General features: G+C 41.5%; 1 protein-coding gene across 1 annotated transcript; it reads left to right on the forward strand.

Annotated features, from left to right (window-relative positions):
* The first annotated feature begins 586 nt into the window (after positions 1–586).
* Positions 587–26865, forward strand: ELF5 (E74 like ETS transcription factor 5). Its single transcript, XM_035116495.2, has 7 exons — positions 587–697; positions 8762–8889; positions 14044–14277; positions 14760–14810; positions 16650–16718; positions 21688–21883; positions 22440–26865. The coding sequence occupies exons 2-7, from the start codon at positions 8763–8765 to the stop codon at positions 22534–22536; spliced, it is 774 nt and encodes a 257-aa protein (XP_034972386.2). The 5' UTR covers positions 587–697; position 8762; the 3' UTR covers positions 22537–26865.

Raw genomic sequence — 26865 nt, forward strand, 5'->3', positions numbered from 1 at the left:
AAGAGGAAATTTTGTGTTTATTATGTGTTGTTGTGTTTGTGGTTGAATGTTTTGTTTTTGTTTAAATGTGTTTAATTGGAAAAAATTAATAAAAAAGAAAGAAAGTCACCTAGAAAATCATGTATTTTACACTTGTTCTGACTCCTCACCTCTGGGGAAATTCTCACAAACAACCCAGCCCACAATTTGGGAAGCATTTTGCCCTGTTCTTCTATGTTAATAATAAGTACCCAGCCTTTTGATGTGTGAACTACTTCTAGGTCTGTGAATTAAATGTAATAACTACTTTTTTAAAAAAGAAGTGAAATGCTGCAACTCCATTAGCTTTATAAAGATCAGACACAATTCAAAACATCAGGGGCCTTACCTACCTCTCATAACCCCTAAAACCCGCCTGTTTTATAAAGAGAAGGGGGTTAAAAATGAAACTGTTGTGAACTTAAGAGCCCATTTTTTTACTCTCATTCTCCTTTCAGCTGTGTCACACTGTGTATTATCACTGTCATCAAAGGGGGTGTGTATATAAGAACCTGAAAAACCAAACAGACCTGTCTGGAGTGTGTTCCATATATCACAGAACCGCAGGTGGCCTTCCTTCCAGTGTACGACTCGCAGAGCCGGAAAGCCTCTTGGCTTTGGAGACCTGCTTTTGGATCTAACAATTCCTTGAGAAGAGAATAAGCACTCCCAGCAGCACGTAAGCTCTGTTTATTTATTTAGCTGAAGGGTCTTAAAGGAGGTTCCTGTGCAGTGTGGTGTTAGCAGTGCAAATCAACTGAGCAGTGCAAATCACCTGTCACCGGTGTTTTCTGCCCTAACTGCCACCCTTGCCAGGCTGGCAACGTTAATCTGTTCAAGCTCTTAACCGAACCAACGTCTGATGCACTTCGTGCTCTTGTCATACAGCAAACACAACACAGGAGCGCTTCTATCATGGCACCCAGTCTAATTTTTATGATGAAGACCATTCAAAGAATGTTAAGACTGCCTGTGCCTGTGAGTGCCTGGAGGCGGTTGGAGGATGGATGGCGGCTAACGGATTGAGGTTGAATCCTGACAAGACAGAAGTACTGTTTTTGGGGGACAGGAGGCAGGCAGGCATGGAGGACTCCCTGGTCCTGAATGGGGTAACTGTGCCCCTGAAGGACCAGATGCGCAGCCTGGGAGTCATTCTGGACTCACAGCTGTCCATGGAGGTGCAGGTCAATTCTGTGTCCAGGGCGGCTGTCTACCAGCTCCATCTGGTACGCAGGCTGAGACCCTACCTGCCCGCGGACTGTCTCGCCAGAGTGGTGCATGCTCTGGTTATCTCCCGCTTGGACTACTGCAATGCGCTCTACGTGGGCCTACCTTTGAATGTGACTCGGAAACTGCAATTAATCCAGAATGCGGCAGCTAGACTAGTGACTGGGAGTGGCCACCAGGACCACATAATACCGGTCCTGAGAGATCTACACTGGCTCCCGGAATGTTTCCGAGCACAGTTCAAAGTGTTTATACTGACCTTTAAAGCCCTAAACGGCCTCGGTCCTGTATACCCGAAGGAGCATCTCCACCCCCATCATTCAGCCCAGACACTGAGATCCAGCACCGAGGGCCTTCTGGTGGTTCCCTCATTGCGAGAAGTGAGGTTGCAGGGAAACCAGACAGAGGGCCTTCTCGGTAGTGGCACCCGCCCTGTGGAACGCCCTCCCAGCAGATGTCAAGGCAATAAGCAATTATTTTACTTTTAGAAGACAACTGAAGGCAGCCCTGTTTAGGGATGTTTTAAATGTTTGATGCTGTACTGTTTTTAATATTCGGTCGGAAGCCGCCCAGAGTGGCTGGGGAAACCCAGCCAGATGGGTGGGGTATAAATAATAAATTATTATTATTATTATTCTATGCATACTTTCTTGTGACTGGGAGCAGGTTCCATTGAAAACAGTAAGACTTCCTTTTAAGATGGCAAGGGCAAGGCAAGGCTATAAATATTCATTAAAGAACTTTCCGCTCTTGCCACTGGTCTCCAAGAATGAATTTTGTTGTACACGAGGGAACACAGCACTTGGTAATGTTCAAATCTTCATCCTTCTAATGAATGGTGCCGAGGCCTGATGTATAAAAACAATTAATCCTGCAAATCAGATTAAAAACAAATACATGCAAATGTGTGATTTTATCTAGGATCGACACCATAAACCAATTTATCAATTTAGTGGGTGTGGAAGGCATTGCTGAGATCTTCTGTAAATAAATGTTATCTTTTGTACTGCTGAGACCTCTGGTGGTGGTTGCTGGTAAGAAAGCTATCCTTAAAATACGTAGATTCAAGAGAAACACGCAAAGCTTAATCTAAATACGGCAATGCTTGAATTTTCTAGGAGATGTATGTGGGTCTGAACAATAACAGTAATATAACTTTGAATATGTGTTTCCAACCACAATACACTTTGACCATTTGCCAGTGGAAGCAAAGAAAGAACCAGAGTCGTGATAATCCATCAGATGCTGAGGTGTCTGTAGTAAAAGATGATTCCAGAAGAAATTTTATTCACTGGTTTAGTGGTATTTTATTTTGGTAATGATCCAGTCAATCTTTTTCACATTTTTGTTGGCATCCATCTATCTCAAGAGACAATGGAGTATGCCTCTGGGGGGTGAAGTCAAACCACGTGAAAATCACAATGCCTTCTGTGTCTGCAAATAAGGCAATAAACTTGTAACTGCTGCTTCACACAATGTTTTCGCTGTGTTAGCAACACCAAAATGACCTCTCCCATCCGCAATCCTGGGCAGGGAGTTTGGGATGCCCAGACAATGATTCCATCTCAGCCTCACTGATATGATCCAAAGCAGAACAATACATTTGGCACTAACTTGGCTGCAAGAGTTTTCGGAAGGAGGCATACAATACAACCACCTTAGAAACTCCACTCTGAATTTATGTAGGGTTTACTCCTCAGCCTTTTCTTCTCCCAAAGATGCCCCACATGTTTAAATCCCTCTGGATTCAATGGAAAAGATTTAAAGCACATGCTTAATTCTCTTTTTGAAACGAGTGAGGCATAACAGTGCTTAAAACTTTGGACGGATATTGGCCAGCTTTTTCATAATAGAATATCTGGAATATATAGAATATATAGAATATTAGTGATCATGTTATAAAGGAGGCTTCATTAGTCTTGCAAAATTCTACTTTTTAGATACTAAAATGGTTTCAGAAACCTCATTTTGATTTTATTTCTGAGTATTCCTTCAATTAACAGATATAATGTTGAAGTATATTGGCAAAATTGTAAAATATATAAAATTAATTAATTCTTCCTTCCTTTTTCATCCTGTACATGTATACTGTCTAATTGCAATTCTGCAATTATAACAATCACCTTGTTGTATTGTATCCCTTTTACTCCAAAAACTATATTGTTGTTACAGACTTTTTCCAATAATTATTTTGTTAGAAATACAAATAAGGAGCTGGAAATAGAGCAGGGGGCCAAGAAACCATTTTTCTTAAGCTTATAACCTGGTTCCAGATTAAATTGGTTGTGGCTCACAGTGGCAATCGTCACCTTGTTTGGCAGCCTGCTTTTGTGTATATTTTGTGTATATCAGGTGGGGGGATGCAGTTTAAGGCTAGGAACTTCCATTCAGTCTTGTTAAAATGTCATGCTGCTTCAGTTATCTTTGCTGCCTATTCTTCTAGGTTTGAAGTACAGATTACCAGTCTTGTCATTGTCATAGACAAAGAATTTGAGGAGAGAGGACTATTTAATTTGGTTTGGGTCAGATTTGCTCTGTTGAAGGCTATTTTATATACAGTATAACCGTTTATGTGTAACAATAGATATTACCGGTACTATTACTAACAAAGTCCTTGGCACTTACAAATACAAATGTATATAGTAATTGTGTATCTGAGTTTATGCTCTCTTAACTCATTGCTTCCTTCATCCACCAATATGAACTAACAACAGAGTGTCATTCAACATTAGGTGAGCCAAAATTTCTCAGAAGTGAGCTTTGTGGGTAAATGTCCTCATAATCTGAAAATTCCCCACCCCCACCCCCATTTTGCCACCCACAAATAGTATGGGGAATTTGGGGAGGCAAGTTTTGCTCAGCCCTAATTGAAACTTCATCTAGAAGGAAGTAAACAGTTTAGAAATTGAGTAAGCAAGTAATTTACTGTTGATTTGGCAACTAGTGTTTACCACATAAGAACATCCAATGTAGGATAAAGAAGTTGTTGTTGGCATCCATTTGTCTTGAGAGACAATGGACTGCGCCTCTGGGGGTGAAGTGAAACCGCTGTGTTAGCAGCATCAAACTGACCTTGCCTGGGCAGCGTATATGGAGGTCCTGGGCAGCCCAGACAACAAGACCACCCTCACGGCACCATCTTGGCTGCAGGAATTGCCGTAAGGACGTGTACAAGGTGTAATCCTGCCATTTTAGGTACTCCACTCTGGATTTGTGCCTTTTCTCCTCCTGAAGTTATCCTTAAGGGAAGTGGAGATTTAGGATCAAAGTTTTCCTTCTCCTAAAAGGGCTACCTTCCCGGGTTGATGAGCCCCATCTGCCCCTCACTTCCCTCTACAGCATGTGCAAAAACTGTCTTCTTGACCATTGGACCCACTATTGGTCTTGTCTGCTCAATCTGCTGGAGCCTGTCTTTGCATGCAGGGAAGTTCCTAGCTCACTGAGCATTTGAGAACCATTGGCTACCCTCACCTGGTTTAGCTGGCCAGGGTGTGGCTGCTGTCACATGCTAACAGCTTCTAGGTGCCCCAGGTGAGAGCTGAGTGCAGGGTAGGGACCAAAAGTGGACAAACTACCCCAGAAGGAGCACAGTGTGTGTGCCCCCCCCGAATAGAATAGCAATAGAAAGGTTTAATAGCAGTAATAAAGGTAAAGGTAAAGGGGCCCCTGACCATCAGGTCCAGTTGTGTCCGACTCTGCGGTTGCGGCGCTCATCTCGCTCTATAGGCCGAGGGAGCCGGTGTTTGTCCGCAGACAGCTTCCGGGTCATGTGGCCAGCATGACAAAGCTGCTTCTGGCAAACCAGAGCAGCACACGGAAACGCCGTTTACCTTCCCTATTTATCTACTTGTATTTTGACGTGCTTTCGAACTGCTAGGTGGGCAGGAGCTAGGACCGAGCAACAGGAGCTCACCCCGTTGCAGGGATTCGAACCGCCGACCTTCTGATCAGCATGCCCTAGACTCTGTGGTTTAACCCACAGCGCCACCTGGATCCCATGTAATAGCAGTAATAGAAAGGTTTAAAGTCAAATGTTTAAGGTCACTTTGCCTTTCAGTTATAATTCTAACATACAATATTATTAACTTCCATAAAGGTAGATAGAGCTTAGCTTCAGTTGCCAAACTAAGTATGAACTGCTATTTCCACCTTATAAAGCACTAGCAGCGTCACACCTGGAAATGCTAATAATAATAAAAAAGCAAAATTTGAATCCACCAGTGAGGTTCAGCTAGTCATTTCTGGAAGATTTCTTTGAATGAAGGGTGTGCTAATGAATAATGAGCCAATGTCAAATGCATATATCTATGGCAACAGGAATCCTGAAGCCATTCAGATTCCTTAGAACAGCAGGAAGAGCAATTGCATTCATTAAAACTGAGAATAAGGGCTGATTCGAACATTTAACCTGGGCTGCCAAAATAAAAAGTGAATTTGCCACCTCATTTTCACATGAAAATCCACTTGTATACAACTTCCATTGCAGGGAAGGAAGTGACCATTCAGAGAAAATGTAAATTTGCAATCCCTCTTTGATGTATTGCTTTTGTCAAATATCAGCTCGTATTTGATAAGCCACATTATATGATGACTCAGAATTCTCCCGGTACAATTTTCTCTTTTCCTCAGAAATGATTGTAATCTGAGATGGAACAGTCAGTGGGCTGAATTTGTGTCAAAAGCCATAATAAAGTTTCCTTCAAAATCTCAGTGAACAGCTTTTCTTTCTCAACTAAAGGTGTTAACTGATCTCCACGGGTTGTGGGTGAGCCAGGGCTTTAACTCAAATAGTTGTTCATTTCTTCCCATAGCTTGAATCATACATGCTTAACTTCAGCATATTCCTTGACAAATAGTAAGCCCTGTGCACCTTGAGTGCTTTTGTCTTCTCTTTAAATGATGATGATGATTATTATTATTATTATTATTATTATTTATATAGCTAATTAAGATCCAGGAAAATCTAGTGAAGGTGTCCTGCATATTAGTCTTGGCTCTATGCAAAAAGTTGTTTCCTTCCTTCAGTCTATTTCACATCTCTCTTATTGTATGATAAGTGAAATTAATTGAACCAAACAATTCAACATCCAGTTCTTTGCCAAGGGATGGTATAACAACATACATATCCTTACATTTTGTACTACCTCCTTTTACCTGTTTTACCCTGACATTGACTATGCCTGACAATCTAAGAGAGATGTCAGGGATCAAACCTACCAAAGAGCTGAAATATTCTGAGTATGAAGAGGTCTGGGCAAAAGCTGTCACTTTTTAAGTAAAGATACTTTGTTTTAACAAAAAGTTAGCCTATTTATTAACTTGCTCTCATTCTCAGTTGTCTTTATTTTTATTTATTAAATTTGTATCCCACCCTTCATCCAAAGATCCCAGGGCAGTTCACAATATAAAGCGTTGACTACTATGCTGGTCGAGAACCATAACAATAACTAACTAACTAACTAACTACCAGTAACTAACTAAAGCATTGACTATGTAGAGTTGTAATATCTACCTGATTGGGTGGAATGTCAAAGTTTCTAATCCAGGAGTGTCTTTGGTCATTCACTGAGTTGATGAGGCCCATTTCAGGACCCCGTTCGGAACACTCTGCCAATAGAGATTCAGCGAGCCCCTTTTGTGCCAACTTTCAAACGCCTGCTGAAAACTTTTCTATTCTGCAGGCCCTATGCAGGAAATTAAGATTACATCCTCCAGAAAAGGTCTACAGGTGTTTGCTCTTAATTTATTTTTGTTTTTGGCTTGTTCTTAGCTTTTTATGATGGTATTGTTTGGTTTTATGTTTTTAAATTGCTTGTTATGAACTGGAGCAATATTTTTTTATGATAAAGCAGTATATACCGGTAAATATTTTTATAGATAAATAAGTTATTTTGTTTGCCTAGGATGGGTGAAATGGAGCAAAATGCTCTGGTTTCAAGGCAGCTATAGTCAAAGGCAAGTTTTCATACATTATACTTGCTTTTGACTACAAGAAATTCTTCCCTTTTTAAAAAAGCTCAGAGAAGTGTATACTGTATATACTTCCATGCAAACAAAATGCAGCATATTGCTGGATCAGACCAAATGCCCATCTTTTCTGTTTCCAAGCATTCTGTTTCCAAACTGGCCAACCACATTGCCATGGAAAGCCTACCAACATGAGTACAGTGGTACCTTGGGTTAAGAACTTAATTCGTTCTGGAGGTCCGTTCTTAACCTGAAACTCTTCTTAAGCTGAGGTACCACTTTAGCTAGTGGGGCCTCCCACTGCTGCTGCTCCGCCGCCGCGCAATTTCTGTTCTCATCCTAAAGCAAAGCTCTTAACCCGAGGTACTATTTCTGGGTTAGCGGAGTCTGTAACCTGAAGCGTCTGTAACCCGAGGTACCACTGTACAATAGTACCCTCTCACTATTGTTCCATAGCAACTGGTACATAGATGCACACTGCTGCTGCTATTGGAGTTAAACTATCGCTATCATGATTCGCAGTCATTGATAGCCTTATCCTCCATGAATGTATCTCGTTTCCTTTTAAAAGCCATCCAAGTTGGTTACTACATCTTATTAGAAATTTCATTATGCAGTGCGTGAAGAAGTATTTTCTTTTGTCTGCCCTGAATCTCCCACCATTCTGATTTATTGGATGACCCCAGAGTACTAAAGGGGAAGGAAAGCTTCTCAGGATTCCATGAATTTTCACTGGCTGGTGTCCAAACAACTGACTCATAGCTGCCAAGTCTCCCGTATTCCCCGGGAAATCCCCATTTTCCCAGCTGTTCATAGCTGAAAAAAGGAATTTTTTTGTTTTTTCCTGGTTTTTTTCTGGCGTGGCGGCCATTTTGGAACTGGGCGGAGCATGCTCAGAAGCGACTTTTGATGCTGCTCTGCCCAGTTCCAAAATGGCTGCAGTGCGACTTCTGGTGTGGCGGCCATTTTGGAACTGGGCAAAGCAGCATCAAAAGTCTCTTCTGAGCATGCTCCAACCAGTTCCAAAATGGCGGCAGCGCTACTTCCGGTCTGCTACTTCTGCCCGGTCCCTTATTTCTCCGACAGCAACTTGGCAGGTATGAACTGACTTATCAATCACAGCTCTGACTTCATTCATTGGCTATAAACAGACAAAAGCAGCCAGGCTGGCTCATTTCACAGAAATTGCTAGAGGTGTGCCTGCACATTTTGCTTCACAACTTTCTTTCTAAGGGGGAAAGAGACTTACCTTTCTTTAAAAATGAAAGCTCAGAATTTGCAGCTCCTGTCTGGGGCTGCCAACGAAGGCCTTCAATGGTGCTGTGGTACCTGCAGGTGCCAGGTTGTCAACCCCTGCATTAAACCATTGTTTATAGTTTAATGTGACATGTTATCACAAGTCTACTAAGAATATATATCAGTTCAAGGCATGAGTGGTCAAGCTTACTTGGTAGAGGATAGGGTTGGGGAACTATGCACTGGGGAACTATTGTTGTGGTGGTTGCATGTGTAGGAATTAACCAATGAGAATAATAATGTTATATTTCAGGATGATGCTGGACTCCGTAAGCCACAGTACCTTCTTGCCAAACACAATGCTATGTGAATCCCTGATGTCTTGGTCAGAACTGTTTGGAGCACCTGAAGAAAACTACCCTCCATTTGATCACCTAACAGGTGGGTGCGCCGTTAACAAGCACTCAACACAGTAACTGCCAGTTGCTACTTTTACTTAATAATTTGAATTGCACTGCAACCACAACAAAACACCCTCTACCCAAATAAATATGTCTTCCAGTGATGTAATATTCTGTGTCTGACCGTCTTTTCAGATACACTGCCCTTGTTCATTTATTGTGCAGAGACCTGGCTCACTGACAACTGTATCCATTATTTTTTATATTGCAATTAAATATTTGTTGCTTTCATTCTTTACCTTTTTTAATTGTATATGTAAGACATTTCAGGTTCAGTCCTTGAAAATATGCTTAGTTGCTTGACAGTCTGGTAGCTGAACAGGCAGCTTACCGTGTAAATTATGCAATCAAAGAGCTGAAAGGGAGATGATGATTATCTTGGTCAAGCCCTATGCAAAGAAATACAAATCTATGCCTTAGAAATCCGCAAGAGAAGCCTGGCTAACCTTTTCTTGGGAACCTAGTAAGTAGCTGATTCCACCATCTCTTCAGGCATCTTAGAGCAGAACTATAGGTTCAGCCTGACTAGGTGCAGAGCTACTGTCAGCTCATTTCTCTTTCTTTGCTTTCCCTTGTAAAATCTTACCCAACACACTACTAGCTCTTGCACAGAGAGGAAAGAACTGATTTACTTAATGTGACCTGCGCCTGTCATTGCACTGCTCATGCCAGTTGATCAAATGTTCCGCTGCATTTTCTCAGATGGAGTAGTTCAAGGATCTAAATCACACAGGGAGGCTCCCCACCATGGAAGTTACAACTGAATTTCAGAGCAGCACAACAGTGGGGGCAGAGGAGAAAGCACAGCCTCTTATTTGTCTCATGACTGAACGGAGTTTAATATGTGCTGTGCATCTCCCAACTCACATCGTTGGCTGGTGAGAAGGGGGAGGCACACAGCATTATAACATCTCACACTATAAAAAACATAAAAGCAAAAGGGAATTGGATGAACAATGGCACCTCCAGGCCTCATATAACATCCAGGTCCATTCTTATTCCAAAAACTGAGCTGTTCCCAGAAGTATTTCCCTATGTTTTCACTACCTGTATGTTTCTTACGTTTATGCTAAATTGTTCTGCTTACTGAAGGGCCAACTAGATAATATATTTGCATCATATCTGTGCCCTAAAATCCAGGGTTGTTCGGGGGGGGGGGAGCTATAGAAATTGTTGGGGGAGATCTAGATCAGGACCTTAGGCTGGAGAGTAGTGGTGCTCAACTCTTTACCATGTGCTATGGCCCTATAAAGCCCACATCAACAATTTGCATAGGGGGGTAACTTCCTGTTCACATACTCCTCTTCGTTGTTTTCTTCTTTTATACTATTTCAAGCTTAACTTCATCATCTTCTGACTTTTAAGCCTCTTGGTGTCCTTCCCCGCTTGTGTCTATCTTCATGGTTTCTGCTTTATTTCACTTCTTGTTCTCTTAACACATCCTTTTATTTCATTAAAATGCCATTCCCTTATGCTCTCAGTGGCAGACCTTGGTTTCTAAAATTTTAGCAGCGCCCTGTACTCCAACATTTGGTGACCCCCCTCCACCTCTCGCCTTCCATTCTACAGCATAGCTTTGGTGCCCCCGAGGCTCTGTGCCCAGTGCAACCAAACTAGTCGCGTTCCCCTAAATCTGCCTCTGGTGCTCTTCTAATCTTTGTGTTCCTTCTGCTTTTTGCATGACTCCTTACATGCAGCTCTTGCCTCTTGGCTATTTCACATATATCTGCTTTTCAGAAAATTATTTTTAAAATTTCATTTCCTCCCTCATGGTTTGGGTCCTTTTTAAATTATTCCTTAATCTTCATATTAGCTACTGAACAGATTCCCCTTTCAAAAAAAATGTTTCCCATTCTCATTTTAACTTCACTAAGGTTGCTTCTTCTGTAAACATGTTTTTCCTTTTTTGTTTCTGTTTAAATTGTGAGCTCTGTGTACAGCATATGTATAGTGCCACATAAACTTTTTACAAACATTAGGTTGTGATGCATCATTTACAAATATTAAATGATTATGTCAAGAAACTAAGATTGACAACAGCCAATCCCTGCTGAGTTTGTCACGGTAAACAAATTGGCCAGGTCAGAATTACAGGCTATACACAAGTCCAGGAGCTGAGGATGAGAATGTGCAAGTTTCTGTTCTTGTTTGCTTCAGCAGGGCCTTGTAGACAACTGGACTGCTTTTGCAAGAGAAAAAAGAGGGTGAAGTAAGTTCACTTCCTGTTTCTTCAGAAATCCGGATTGGGTGGAAGGAGCAGCCTGATGTTCTGTTCCCATGTGAGCTAGACCAGCCAACACCTTCACCTAACTCTCTCACCTAGCTACCTGTTGGAAGCTTGGAAAAGCCTGTACAGAGCCAAGCTGCAATGACTAATGAAAAGCAATATACAGTGGTACCTTGTTTTGAGTCCGGGATCCGTTCCGGAGGCCCGGACGCTCGACGAAAGGGACCCTTGCCAAAGCACTGCTCTGCGCACGCACATGAGTGGTTTTGCGCTTCTGCGTGTGCAGCAAACCCGGAAGTAATCTGTTCCAGTACTTCCGAGTTTGCCATGGACGTTCCACGAAATGGATGCTAAGCGGGCCGGACTCACAACGAGGTACTACTGTACCATTTGCAGTAGAAGTCTTCCTTATACAAAGTTGACCTGATGAATTGTTTGACCTGTATGTAGTCTTAGGTTCCTTCCAGATATCGTTTTTACTGCACATTCATGATTTTTTAGCTCATGGTGCTATCAGGGCAGTCACACACAATCCCACTCTCAATACTATTTGTGCCTGCAAAACTTTTTGGCAGCTATACTACTTTATTTCCAGTCAGTGCATATTTTGTAACTTCCAGCTGCAATCCCATACCCGGACATCCCATTTTTTGTAACTTCCAGCTGCAGTCCCATACCCGGACATCCCATTTTTTTCTTGCGAGATCATGGTGGCCAATTTGGATGCTGCACTCTTTTGCCACGTTCACACCTTTTCTTTTCTTTTTAAAGCACTTTTTCAGGGACACACACACCAACAGCAATAATGTAGTAGCATTGGGAAAACATCGCAGAACAACTAATGTAGTAGAATAAATCCAGAAATTAGATGAATACCAATCATCCATAAAAGAAGCTGGATCTTGTCACTTATTGTATGAATTTGTTTTGTTAGGACAATATTTGTCTATACCATTGTTCTGTTGTGTTGTTGTTGTTGTTGTTGTTGTTGTTGTTGTTTAGTCGTTTAGTCGTGTCCGACTCTTCGTGACCCCATGGACCATAGCATGCCAGGCACTCCTGTCTTGCACTTGCATGGTCAAACTCATGTTCATAGCTTCGAGAACACTGTCCAACCATCTCATCCTCTGTCGTCCCCTTCTCCTAGTGCCCTCAATCTTTCCCAACATCAGGGTCTTTTCCAAGGATTCTTCTCTTCTCATGAGGTGTTCTGTTGTAGGAGGATCCAAACTCTTACGCTGGAGTGTTATTTATATTATTTCTGCTAGTAAAAGAAAGACAATCTATGACTTGTGCACTGTGTCCTGAAGTTCGTTTCTGAAAATACTTAATAGCACCATTTTAGCTGTAGGTATAAAATTACAGTGCATAAATTAATTGATTTCACCAAATGCGTTGATAGTGGCTTTGAATTCCCACCAGATAATTTTTAAAATCCAATTCAGTAATGCAACAAGGTTCTTCATAGAGACCCATTCCCCAGTGGCAGAATTAGTAAATAAAACCTCAAGCAGTAGCCCTCTCCTGCCATTGCTCTCATTCAGCATTTTATCATAATGTTATCCTGGTATTCTACATTTTGTGTTGCATGCCTATGATTCCACACACACTTGAAGTCACTATTGCTATACATTCTTGCCCAACTGTAAAAGTAGGTGATATAGATTCTTCCCTCAAAAGTGTTAACATACAAAAGACTATGAAAATTAATGAGAAGACACTAGATTTAAAGTTGCCATATTTGTCAGACTGATTAAATACATAATCACCTCTACAGAGTGTTCTCTGACTTCAAAAAAAAATAATCTGAGCTTTTTAGAAGTGAAAGCAATCAAGAAGACTAAACTAGACCTGGCAAGAATCATTCATGAAAGAAAGGAACATGCCTTAGCATTTTTATTACTAGCAAAGCTGATATTTATCTCCATCAAGTCAAGGTTTTAGAAACAATCACTAAAGCATTTCAAGGTTAATACATTTCAACATCAGAAAAGCAGTTGATTTGGTCTCTTCAAGCTTTAGACAACAAACACTGTAGAGAATATAGAGATAAATGTATTTTATAGAGAGAGAAAAGTCCATTTCATAGCAATGAAACAGGAATCATGATTCATAACACATTGATCATGAAAAACAGATTTACTGTTAAAATCAATTTCCTGCTAAAGCTAGGTCCAAGTGGATTAATAAATCTTGATAAGCATACATGTTGCCTTCCTTGATCAGACAATCTAGTCTGATAGTTTGTCTCCAATACTGTTGGCTAGAGCTCTTTTCAGATGTTATAAAATGTCTGGATAAAGAATAATCAGTGAGTGAATAAGGGAACTGGATTGTGAATTTCTGAATAAACACTGTGCCTCAATTGTCATTTTTGCCTCAGTTTTGCCCTATTCCATCCCACTGTCTTCCCATTTCTATGCCCCATAATACATTATGCAACACTGCTCATGTAGCTATTGCCAGTCACCCCAAATGTTACCAGCTTAGGAACAGAATTTCTCCTGCTGCACAAGTGTAGGATTGCCATATTTCAAGAAGTAAAAATCCAGACACAGTTGCTCAGCTTTTGGGGGGTGATTGTTCAAAAAGTTGTTGAGCACTTCCAATGGGGAGCAGACAAAGTCCTGGATATTTACATTTACCCGGGTGCCAATTTAACCATCACCACCAGGACATCACCAGAATTTCCCAGTTTATAAGGCGACTCTATACAAGTGTGATATACCGTTATCTGTTTATGAAAATAGAACATTGCCACAGATTGTGATCCTTGCACAAAGATATTGGAACTAATCTTAAACAATGTTTGTTAACGCAGTGTTTCCATTGAAACTTTTGATGTCTAAAATAAACTGTCCACAGTTTAAATGTACTGCTTTTTTCTTCTTCATTGCACTGTGGCAGGTTCTGATTTTTCCTGGACATCTGTTCACCCCGAATACTGGACGAGAAACAACGTATGCGAGTGGCTACAATTTTGTTGTGATCAATACAAACTGGATGCCAACTGTATTTCATTTTCCCACTTTAACATCAATGGCCAACAACTGTGTGGCATGACCCAAGAGGAGTTTCTAAATGCTGCAGGCATTTGTGGTGAATACCTGTATTTCATCCTACAAAACATCAAGGCTCATGGTCAGTGTACCAAAGATTTAATCAGAGTATGATTGTTTCATTCTGACTATGACTGATAATATTTGCACAAGGCATTGAACTGACGACATCCACAGAGATTTATGTGTTGCACTGAACCACACTTTGGTCTGGGCATGTATGTACATGCACTCAGTGTGGGGGAAACAAGAATAAAACAAAGTGGAAAGTGAATTTTAACACAAGAATAAATCTTTTTACAAAATCAGATCTTGTGCTGTAGGCAGGTGGACAAGATTGGGACAGGGGAACAGGGACATGGAAATTAAAAAGGGAATATACAAGGGAAACTAGGTTTTTGATGAAGTGTAAGGGAGGAGTCTGAAATGCTACAACAGTGGCACAAGTATCGTAGTTTTAAGAGTCTGTTTTGGATCAGGGTTTGGGTTTTTTAGTGCAGTGAATGTACCGAAAATCTCAATACAGACATTTATTATTAAAAACTTTTATGGTTTTCTCTATAGGTGTCTCCTTCTTTCATGACAATGAAGATACAAAGTCATCTGAAAAAGATTGTAAGTAAACTTTTTTAAAGTGTGTGTTTTCCTAGATAGGAGTGAAAGCTCATAGCTAAAAGCCGTAACTGCAGCTTCAACATACAGCAGTCCACAGGGACGAGAACTCGCAGGGTGACCACTGGAGAGATAAACCAGGTCCCATGAAATTTAACATCTGGTGTTTGAAAGCTCAGCGCTCTTCCCAATGTTCTTTAGAATCTATGCGAATGAAACCACTGGGAATTTTGAAGCTGGGTGTGATCACTGTACTTATGACACCTAGCTCTATGTCTCATGAGCTGTGATCAAATGGATTTGGACACATAGACTGAAACTGAATCCAGGAAAGTTGGAGGCGATACTGTCCTGGAGAGTGAAATATGGCGACAATTGAAGAGCCTAGTTATTATTAATATTTATTAAATTTCTATACCACTCTTCATCCGTGGATCACAGATGCTTTACAATAAAAAAACCCACAAAAATACATAACTAATGAAAACAATAATCCCACACACATTGTTTAAAATACCATAGATTGCTAAGCAAGTTGTGTGGTACATAGAACAACAATCTGGCAATTAAATCTGTTGTGCAGGAATAAGGTAAAAAGTAAAGGACCACTGGAGGGTTAAGTCCAGTCAAAGGCGACTATGGGGTTGTGGCACTCATCTCGCTTTCAGGCCGAGGGAGCTAGCATTTGTCCACACAGAGCTTTCTGGGTCATGTGGCCAGCATGACTAAACCGCTTCTGGCACAACGGAATACCATGATGGAAGCCAGAGCGCACGGAAACCTCATTTAACTTCCCGCCACAGCGGTACCTATTTATTTACTTGCACTGGGGTGCTTTCAGATTGCTAGGTTGGCAGGAGCTGGGACAGAGCAATAGGAGCTCACTCCTTGTGGGGATTTGAACCTCCAACCTTCTGATAGGATAGGAACTTTGCCCACAATAACTGAAATTTCCAATGTTGGCTACTGTAATGTGTTGTTATATGGGGCTTTATTTAAGACTAAAAAAGTATCAGTTGGTGCAAAATTGCTAGAGTCTGTCTCCTGTTAAATGTCCAGAGAAAGGAACATGTGCAGCCTTGGTTATGACAACTGTACAGTTTACTGAAGCACTTATTCCAGGTCCAATTCAAGTTGTTTGTTTATGCCTATGAAAGTTTACACCGTCTGGGATCCATGGTCTGGGATCCATACTTAGATGTGACATTAAAACACGTCTTTGTATTTAACATACACTTTAAATACAAATACCAGCTACTGGCAGGAGCACAAGATCATTTTTGGATGAGAATAGGCAGAGAAAGGGAATTTATCCCATTCTTCACCTTCTGTAGTGCTGATGAAAATTGTTCTCCCTGTTGAAGAAAGAAGATCCAATGTATTTTTTTATCAGAAATGCAGCAAGGGAGGAAAGGGTGCCAATGTCCAATAATGAACTTTGACACTGCCTACAATACTCCATAACTATGGCCTTCTGATTATACTGTAGGTAGAAGCAGCACTATTTACACAGAGATACAATCAGGACACACTGTGTTTCCAAATAACCATGTTTTTAGATAATTGAAATCTGGACACTGCTATCTTATGTACTTCTCTCTCTTTTTTGGCTGCCAATTTAGCTAACTGTCCAGCTTTTGGTTAATAATTCATTTTGCTTCATCTTTATGTTGAAGTTGGATTTTTATTCTAAGATAAATCACAGACCCATGTTGGTTTAGTATCGCATGGAATGTTATTAGGTGAACACTTTGACCTCTTTAAGTCACATTGTCACCCGACCCTGAAATTCATCCATATTTATTTATGTCCATGCTTTTTTTAAAAAAAAATGTTTTCCAGATATTGATAAGGCATGTTTGAGGACAGGTGGCATCAAGAGCCAAGAGTTTCAAAGTCACAGCAGAACAAGTAGGTATACCTCTGCCATAGCCTTTGAAACGTCATATAAAATGTCGCTGTTTGCATAAACGGTGTAGTCTGCATAAACGGTGCTTGTTTTTGTTTTAATGTTTATTCCAGTTCTCATACCTGTATATAAGCAATAGTTACCTAGTGCAATGTTCGCAGCATCACACAGCCACCAGGTGGCACTCCTAGTATCCAAGAGACAAACACCTTTTCAGGTTGCTACTTGAGAATAAACTCAAAAAGCAGGTGTTGTAGGCCTTGAAGGTCCAAAGATGAAGAAGCAGCCGTGTCTAACTAGGCTTTTCATGTTTTTTACTAACAGTTTTGTAGCCTTATCAGCTACTAAGGGTCCTTTAGTTGCGCCCAGGCAGGACAGAGACAGTCAATAATGACACCGGGGTTGAATTCAGAGAAAGAATTTAATCCTTAAATTTAAGGGACTCTCGGTGATCCATGTTTCACGACAAGAGTAAAGAAACACAAATCTGCAAAGATTCTTATACACTTCTTTTGGGCTCCTTCCCCCTTCTCTGTAAGAGTGCGCATGCACTCTGTCCAGTCCTTCTCATAAACACATGCTGACTCAACAAAGCCTTCAGCCTTCAGTAAGGTTAGTTTACGCATCAAGCTAGCAACTTCCTGCGTCAGGCTGGAAGTGCATCATCGCTGATAATAAGCCCCTCTGCCTCTCGTTCTGTCCTCCAGACAAGGTCAGCTCTTAGCCTTGATAGCAAGCTGTCTTACTGTTACATTGTACTTTAGCACACAGAGAGGCAAAGAGAGCAATTTGGGGGTGGGGGGTGGGGTGGCTAAGCCATGCACTCAGAATTATACAATGCAGACTATATGATCAGATTTAGCTCAATAACACAATTGGCAAAACCCCCCCTTCAGTTTCTTTCTTTTTTAAAAAAAATATATTTTTATTAATTTTTCCAATTAAAACCAATTATATCACATTCATTATTTCAAATTATACACATATATATCAATCAAACCGAATGTTATGCCAAATCATCTAGAAATTTTTTTTGGGTTCTCATGCTTCAAGAAATTGGGGATTCCTCGCAACCGTCCACTGCCGTCTTTTTTCTAAAGTTCAAATCGTCTCTCCGAGTTCATAATAATCCAGATCTTTCCCTTACAGTCACATAGATGTTTTCCTCTTTCAACCGATTATTTCCCAGCTGCTGAGATAAATGTCAAACAAAGTTTCACAAATGTTCTTTCTCCTGTGTGAGTTAATCAGTCCAGCCTCCCCATAAATCTTCTTGGTCTGGAGCGTCCCTATTGCGTCGACTCTCAACACGAAGCAGCGCCATCTTAAAAAAACTCAAATCACTTTCGTTTTCTCTCATAGATTAACGATCTTTATAAAATTTACAGCTTTTCCAGGCAGAAGAACCAGACCTCACACACACACCCCCTTCAGTTTCAAGACACAACAGCTACAAAATCACTGCAGCCCAGTTTTGGGACAAGCTCCATACGTTTACTTATTCCTCTCACAAGGGAATTCTATCATACTCTTGAAAAAAATGGCAACTCTACATTTAGTTGGAAGGAGAAATGAAGCAGAGGAAGGGGTGGAGAAGTTGAGAAGGCATGAAGCCTGAGAATAAAAAAGTAAGGGAGTCAGAGGATGGTTTGGAAGAATGCTGAACAAACAAAAATTAATAAAGACAGGGTATGAATAGCATGCAAAGGATCTGTGGAAGAATTGGTTTGGAAGCTATCAGCTGTGGCGTTTGTGGCGGGGTGGAGCTGTGGAGCCACCCTCTTAGCATTGCTGCTGTTTACCTGTATGGGGTGAAGCAGGGCAGAAGCAAGGGTGGGGCCATCAGTGCACCTGGGTGGCCCTGCCCCATCCTGGCAAGCAACAGAGGCATCAGTATCAGCAAAGCAGCTCCACAGCTCCACCCAACCACACCGGTTGCTACTAGTCCGTAGGAGTGGAGGCATTGGGTCATATGCATAAAATATATGAATAGCTCTGAAGTGAAATGGTGATTGTATCAGTTTTCCGTGTGCATGAATAGCTGTGCTGACTAGGGCAAAGTCGCTCAGTAAGTTTCATAGTTGGGGGAGATTTGAGCTTGGTTCTCACTACTCTGCCACTGGTATATATCCCTTTACTGCTTTTTTTTTTTAAAAAAAAAGATTATTTATTTGAAATTGTTGAGTGACTTGTAGTTATATATATATCAGATCAAATAATAAGAGCTGGTTTTTCAAAATATATATATCTCTCTGTGTCTATATACTAAAATCTGAAGTGGGGCCATTGCATTTCAAGTTTGGATTTGGGGAATAGAAGAGGTTAAGCAGAAATTATCAACATTAGCTTCCTGCAGCCGTAAACCTCCTTGAACTCAAGAGATGATGACTCATGCACACTCATAGTTCCTTCATTTCCTTAAATTGTTTGTTTTCCAGCTTCATGGGGGTGGGGAGCTCAACAGTTAATTTCAATAGAAGTGTCAACACTCAAGCACACCTGGGTATCAACCCATAAGCAATGAGAATGCCCTAATAATCATATTGTACATTGTATATATCTATGTACCGTATTTATGCAAATCTAATGCGCCATCGGATCTACCGTGTTTCTCATATTTTAAGGCATCCCTACAAAATAAGGCAAGGCAGGATTTCCAAGGGTTGGTGAAATATAAGGCATTGAAAATAAGCCGTACCGGCTTGTGGTGGGAGGAAAAGGAAGATGTCTCCTCAGAACCGGATGCTGCTGCCACGTGCAGCTCCGTCCGAGTGGGAGCTGGCAAGAGCTGCAGCACACCCGGCTGGACCCAAAGCTCAAGCCGCGAAAAGCCCCGGCAGCTGGCAGGCAGCTGCACCAAAAGGGCGCCAAAGGGGCACATAATGGCTGGTGTCCGGCTGAGCGCGGCAGCCAGGAGCTCCATGCAAGGCGGCAAAAGCTTCCTCTCCTCCTCTTCTTGCAGAACCTGCGAGACTATTGCCTAGAGTGGCGAGACTATTGCCTAGAGTTCCCCCCCCTCCCTTCCCGAAACCAAGGCGATTTTGAGGGTGAGCGGAAAAGGTGGTTTGAGGCGGATCCCAGCCAAGGCAAGGCGGCCGTGCTGAGCATTCAGCTGCCCGAGCAGCCGGCCAGGGTTTCTGTTTTCTGGTTTTGCCTCCCTTTTTGGGTGTGTGCGGGATCTTGCCCGCTGCGCCTTACGAGAAGGCTGTTTACCAAAGGGAAAAGGGGGGAGCTGCACCTGACGAGCTGCTGCCTGCAATTGCAGCAGATGAAGATGCAGGCACTCAGTGCAGGGTCCGAGAGTGAAAATGGAAGTCCCAAGCTGGCGTGGGGCGCTGGAGGGATCCTTGAACCAAGGCGCCAGAAAGGCTTAAAACGGCCCTGCTGGCAGGAGCCGTGGCGCGCGAATTTCAAGGCTTGCTGGGCTGAAAACATTGAGCTTGCACGGTATGCATGCAATGCTATTCTGTGATGCAGGAAAAGTTTGTGAAAAGCATGCTTTTATCATGCTTGTTTGGGCTCTGTTCTGCTGCTTTTGATCTCAGAAAACCTTCACTTTGTGCATGTTTAATGCAAGCTTTAATTGCATGCAATTGCTCCCCCTCAGTGTGCTTTTGCTTGGTGCAAAAGTACAATATTTATGCATGGTTTACCATACTTAATTAAAAAATAAGACATCCCTTGAAAATAAGCCATGGTGTGTTTTTTTGAGGAAAAAATAAATATAAGACGTGTCTTATAATATGAGAAACACGGTAATCGAACCTCAATTTTCAAAACCTTGAAAACAAAAAAAGTATTTGCTGGCACCATCAAATCTAATGTACACCCTAATTTTTGTGAGGTCATTTGGCCAAAACGGTGCACATTCCATTCAAGTAAATACGGTATGTGCAGTGGAACCTCGTGTTGCGAACGGGATCCGTGCGGGAGGCACATTCGCAACCCGCAGCGCTGTTCTAGTACTTCCAGGTTTGGCACGGTGCGCAACCCGAAAACGTACAAACTGAAGCATCTGTAACCCAAGGTACCACTGAATAGTGATAGATAAATGAGATGAATCAATATTAATACCAACAGCTGTGTTGAAAAAATGAAGGTACTGAGAAATGAAAAGGAGGTATCAGTGTGGTTGGTAGAAGATGAAGGTTTGCAAAAGTGGGGAAAAATATTTAGGGGAAAATAAGGGGGTAAAAATATTCAGAAATAGCCCAGTGATGACTGAGAATGCCCAGAATTCTGAATGTCCATGGGGGGGGGGGTTTGCAGGAGAAAAATAGTATAAAAACCAAGAGGAAACCAAGTGAATGTATTATCCTGAAAGTATGGTTGATGGCTCGAACACTAAACAGACGCACTCCACATTTGTTACAGGTCCTAGTTGTTACTGCTGATATTTGAGAACCGATTGTGGCTTCTACACAGTAGTGAGGAAACGGCATTTTGCATGTGCTCAGTGGCATTATTACCATTTAGTCTTCAGAAGTCCCTAGGGTGACACCTAAAGGGGGTCTAGTCAAATGCTGTTTGGCACTATCTCCAGCCAAGCATGGTTATTTTTGTAATGACCAATGCCAGCTTGCTCCACAGATTTGCAGTGTAGTGTGCCAGTCCCCTTCTCATTGTCCTCCTACTCAAATGGAATTCTCAAAACCCTAGTTACAGGTAGGTAGCCGTGTTGGTCTGATGCAGTCAAAACAAAATATAAAAAATCCTTCCAGCAGCACCTTAGAGACCAACCAAGTTTGTCATAGGTATAAGCTTTCGTGTGCATGCACACTTCTTCAAATACACTGTGTATCTGAAGAAGTGTGCATGCACACGAAAGCTCATACCTATGACAAACTTAGTTGGTCTCTAAGGTGCTACTGGAAGGAATTTTTTTAATTTTGTTTTCTCAAAACCCTGACAGCCTTGCTTCTGAAATGAGTTTTTCTAGTAAAATCTATGTGCTGCTTCTAATTCTTGAAGGTCTACAGAGCTCTCACTTGTGGGAATTTGTAAGAGACCTCCTCCTGTCTCCTGAGGAGAACGGTGGCATTCTGGAATGGGAAGACAGAGACCAAGGCATCTTTCGAGTTGTTAAATCAGACGCTCTAGCAAAGATGTGGGGGCAAAGAAAGAAAAACGATAGAATGACCTACGAAAAACTAAGCAGAGCACTCAGGTAAGCTATTAATTTAATCGGTATTATATAAGGCAGCTGATTTCACAGTTTAACTTGTTCCAAATATTATTATTTTTTATGCTGTAGAATGCAAAGGTCATGAGACACAGCTATGGCTCTTTTGATTAGAGATAGGATCATGTTGCCAAATCTGTGGGTAGAATAAATGGGGATAATGAGACATTAGTCAACTAGTCAACAGATCATTTGCCAACCTGCCCAATGAATATGCCACTTAATACTATTACCTTACCATTTCCCTTGGCAACAATCCTGGAATTTGACTCTGAACTGTTTTCTTAAGAAAACAAATGTAATGCACAGTGTTTCAAAAGGAGGGAGTTGAACTTCAAGGTGTCTGGGAAAGTGTTGAACTCTGAGCAGTTTAACTGTGCTGTATGTGTGCAAGTTCCCTTTTGCCAGAAGACTAGAGCGGTCTCTCAAAAAGAATGTCTTATTGACTGCTGCTGTTTTACACACTAGCATAGTAAAACATTTAACATAGTACTGTATGTTAAAGCTGTTTCTAAGTCCAACTTCAATTTTGTTGTTGCAGATACTATTATAAAACTGGTATTTTGGAACGAGTGGACAGGAGGTTAGTGTACAAGTTTGGAAAGAACGCACATGGATGGCAAGAGAGCAAGCTATGAAATACGCTTTTGCTTCAGACTCACTGTCAAATATGCAACATGAAGTCACCAAGGGAAGCTCTTTGCAGGACCTCCCTAGATTCATAACTGGATAAAATAGCAACAACAGACTTTGAGGATTGTATTGGGGAATTCACTGTTCTCCATATTTTTTTTGGACTAGCATCATCAAATGCTTGACACTTATCAAAATAGCACCCAAAAACTGCTCCATAGAATTATACCATAGTCTGGGGTTATATATGTGGCATTGTTCCCAGTGCCAAGAAGAGCAGCAGTTTGCCAGTCAGGGCTCCCCAGAGCATCTTCTCAACTGCGCAAGAATTTGTAACTCACACTTTATGTGGTGAGATCAATGAGACAGCAAGAAAGTAGAAAGCCTGCGGCAAATGCAGTTACACCAGAAAATGTGAAGAGGTTATGTGAAGAAGGGACACCATATTTCCAACCTATCCAAGTCAATAAGAAAGTACGGTGAACTTAGCTGTATATTAGATTCCCTCGCTTAATCCACAGTTCTGTCACTTTAAAAACAACAACAACATAGATTTCAAAAGAACACATGCTTGAAAACTAATTTCAAACGAGCCCATATATTTATCAATTTTTATTGACTCTCCCCCCCCCCCTGTTTCTGGTGCTTTCAGCACTGTATGCACTTTAGTGCAAATAGTTATCACTTGTTTATACTCTGTTAGTGGGTTGGTTGGTTGGTTGGTTGGTTGGTTGGTTATAGTAAGTCAAACACTATCTGACTCCATATTGTCCTACATTAGTTTTTATGGAGTAGAGTATATTGAGCATGGGGACGGCAGAATATAAATATTTTAAATAAAAAAATAAAAAAATAAAATGAGGGTCTATTTTACACACACACACACACACACACACACACACACTGGAATTTGTGAAAGCAAAATACTGTGGTTCTGGTTAAAGAATAATGAAAAATAAGTTTGTGGGAACACTGCTGTAATCTAGTAGAATAACGCTGAATCATGTTGTTGTTTAGTCGTTTAGTCGTATCCGACTCTTCATGACCCCATGGACCAGAGCACACCAGGCACTCCTGTCTTCCACTGCCTCCCGCAGTTTGGTCAAATGTATGAATCATAATCCCTATACGTGCATCAGTTTATACATTTTCCTGCCACTCATATTCTTATCTAACTATCATGTCTTTTCCACTCCTGCCTTCAGTGAGGCTCAGAAACTTATGACATTTCTATATCAGGCACTTAAAATTGTGATATCCCCCCCTCTCCACTTCCTAAAGAGCTTAGAAGATGGTGTTTTGTTGTTTTTTTAGGGTACTGAAGTTTCATTATTTGTATTCCTAAATCCCTCCACAACATTTCGTGATCAGCCAATTTGTACAATTAAACAGATTTGAAACATTTAAAAATATTGCATAGCCATGCACTTAAGACTATGCAGGTACAAGAATTCAGGCTATATAAATCCTTCTGAACATATATAACAGATTATGAATAGAGTGGTTATTTTTAAAGCAGTGTATTTGTACTGTAACCTAATAGCAATTGTGCCTTTTAGGTTCAGGATTCTACCTCAGGTGGTGCTTGACCAGTTTAACTGTGGGTTTTTGTTCATCTTTAAAGCAGCAGGGCTTCTGCAAACTAACATAGGCCTCTCCTACCCTGTCAGTTTTAGAATTTGCTTTCTTTTATCCTTTAATGATGGGCACATCCTAAGCACATTACATGGAACTGAGTTACTCACAAGGAGCTGGCAGAGATAATAAATCCCTTTTGGCAAGTGGATATTTTCTCAGGACTCAAACTCACCCAGGCCTGGGACACGACAGCCATCCTGCTATGGCCAGAGAAAGCAACTGTGGGGATGTCAACCCGACCAATGTGGAAGACTTGTAAGAATGATAGGTCACAGCTGGTTAAAGTGTACTCCCTGATCCTTAACAGATTTTAAGTCAAGTTTGTTCACTGATCTGAGCAATTTAGGGATTTTTCTGCAGGTGCTGGTTTCCAGTTGAATGTTGACCTTGTATCTTTCCTTTTGGCTCACTTCATCCCTGCCTTACCATTTGATTGTAGTTAGGACAAAATGACATCCTTTCGATGAAGTATTTAGTTTGGTGATGTCTGCCCTCTGTGTTACTTCTCCCAGCCTGTTGTCCTTTTCATGTCTTAAGATGAGAAATCAGACATGACTCATATTTATGTGCTGTAATTTTGCCCAATGTACCAAACCTTCCACCCCATCACCTTTTTAGTTATCTGAACTAAACACCGAGCATATTTTCAATCACAGTGGTACACACCTGACAACTGCACTTTATATGAAAAAAAGTCCAGTTTATTGCACAGCACCAAGACTGAGCCACAACATATATTACATGCATCTGCTTCACAATAATTTTTATACTTCTCCCTGGAAGTCTTGCTTTTAATGTTACTGAACTAGATTCAATTTTGATTTCAAGAGTGGAATTTTTGTGGTGCTGAGTAAAGGGACACAGAGAACACGTCACATCTATGATTTTCTTTTTTTAAAGAAAGATCAACAGAGAAGGCTTATCAATAATATAGTTTACCACATCTGTGAGGTGCCAGTTCACAGGCCTCGCACTGCTTTTTCTATGAGCATGTGCCCTTCTAGTCACTGCCAACTTACAGGTGAATTCTGTATTATACAATAATGGGCTATCTTGTGCCAAAAAAAGCTGCGTCTTAATTCATGTGAGTTTTCCCCACACCTTGTTCGTGGGTTTTTGTGACTCTGCTTTGTAAAGCTTCGTTTTATTTGTTAATTGTGAGGCGGCATTGCCATTCACAGGATCTAGTTTGGACATGTTATTGCAAACATTTAAAAGAAAGTGTGTGTTGTGGCTGAGATCTAAATGAAGCTGTGGTGCAGGGCCATCTTAAGTTCAAAGATCCCTCCGGCGCCCCCCCCCCCAAATTCCCAGAGTTCCTGACTTTTTTACAGTGCTGCCGGCAGCTTTGTGGGGCTGGAGGAGCTGGGCAGCTGCTAGAGGGCGGCTCCTCTGGCAGGGAAGAGGTGGAGGCTCCGTGCACGGCACTGCTTTGCCGCGGCGGACGAGGGCTGTGAGCTGATGCCTGGAAGCGCCACACCTAGCCTCCGCCTCTTCCCAGGCACCCTCCAGAACTCGGTGCGAACTTGGCACCCTGGTGCCCCGCGCCACTTGCCTTTATGGGCAAGACGCCCCTGCTGTGGCGTTTGCCCGTTCTTTTGGAAACGTCTGTGCAGGGGGAGAGAAAGGGTTAATAGGTAGACCAATAGAAAAGCCCAGAGGCGAAGCCTACCTAATTTTAAAAGGCTTAGCCAGAGGTTTAGACAGTGGGGAAGACAGTTGGAAATAGAGAGACAGTTAGTTCGGTTGGTTTCTTGTGGGTGGGAGGCATAGGAGTCAGAGTGGGTTAGAGACAGAGGGGAGACAGAGTGGATCAGATTACAGTGTTTCAAAGTATTTAAAATTTGTTTGCGTTTACAATAAACTGGAATCTTTGTTAATACATTACAACCTGATAGAGTCTGAATATGTTACCAGGGAAACCTGGTTGGTGGCAGTGGAAGAGAATAGATGTGGTGAAACAGGGTCAATAGTCCGTGGAATAACCGGGGGCTCTGTGTGAACGCCACAGAAGCATACAGTGATTTCTGCACACTATCAGAGAAAAGGCCCGGAGCTGCATATATAGGACTTTCAGTTATGTTTGCCATAGTTATTTGCAGGTCAAAACCCTATTCACCTAGCAGGGCATCTGGCTTGTAAAATAATAACAACAACCAGCACATAATTAAACATTCCTTTATCTCCACATTACAAGTGAGACTTTCGAAAATAGTTTGTCCTACAGCATACTGGGGTTGTGTGAGGAGCTGCAATTCAAAGAAAAAATGCATCTAAAGAAGCTCCTGCATTCAGGTCCCCAAATCTTTTGTTACTTGCGAGCAGTGCTGGTATGATGCTGTGCTATGTTCAGGCCTGCTGGTGTTTTAAAAAGCATGTAACCATCTTGGAGTTGGCTAAAAATGCACTAGAATTTTTTCAGGTAGCACAGAATACTTCCTTGGTGAGCAACACTTTGCCACATGAGGGAAAGGCAGTTTAAGGGGGCAGAACCCAGTGTGCAATTCTACGTTCCTTTCAATGCAGCCGTTGAAGTCGCATTCCATATAAATTTATGGTGTCGAATGAAGCATGGGTGTGAAGTGTGTGTGTGTGTGTGTTTAAAAATATTAAATCCTGTACAATTTTAGTACAATAATTTTGGATTTGTATATTTTTCAAACCACTGCAGTTTGTAAAGTGTGCATAAAAAATTA

The sequence above is a fragment of the Zootoca vivipara genome, chromosome 1, assembly GCF_963506605.1.
Source record: "Zootoca vivipara chromosome 1, rZooViv1.1, whole genome shotgun sequence".
In the NCBI taxonomy this organism is placed as follows: Eukaryota; Metazoa; Chordata; class Lepidosauria; order Squamata; family Lacertidae; genus Zootoca; species Zootoca vivipara.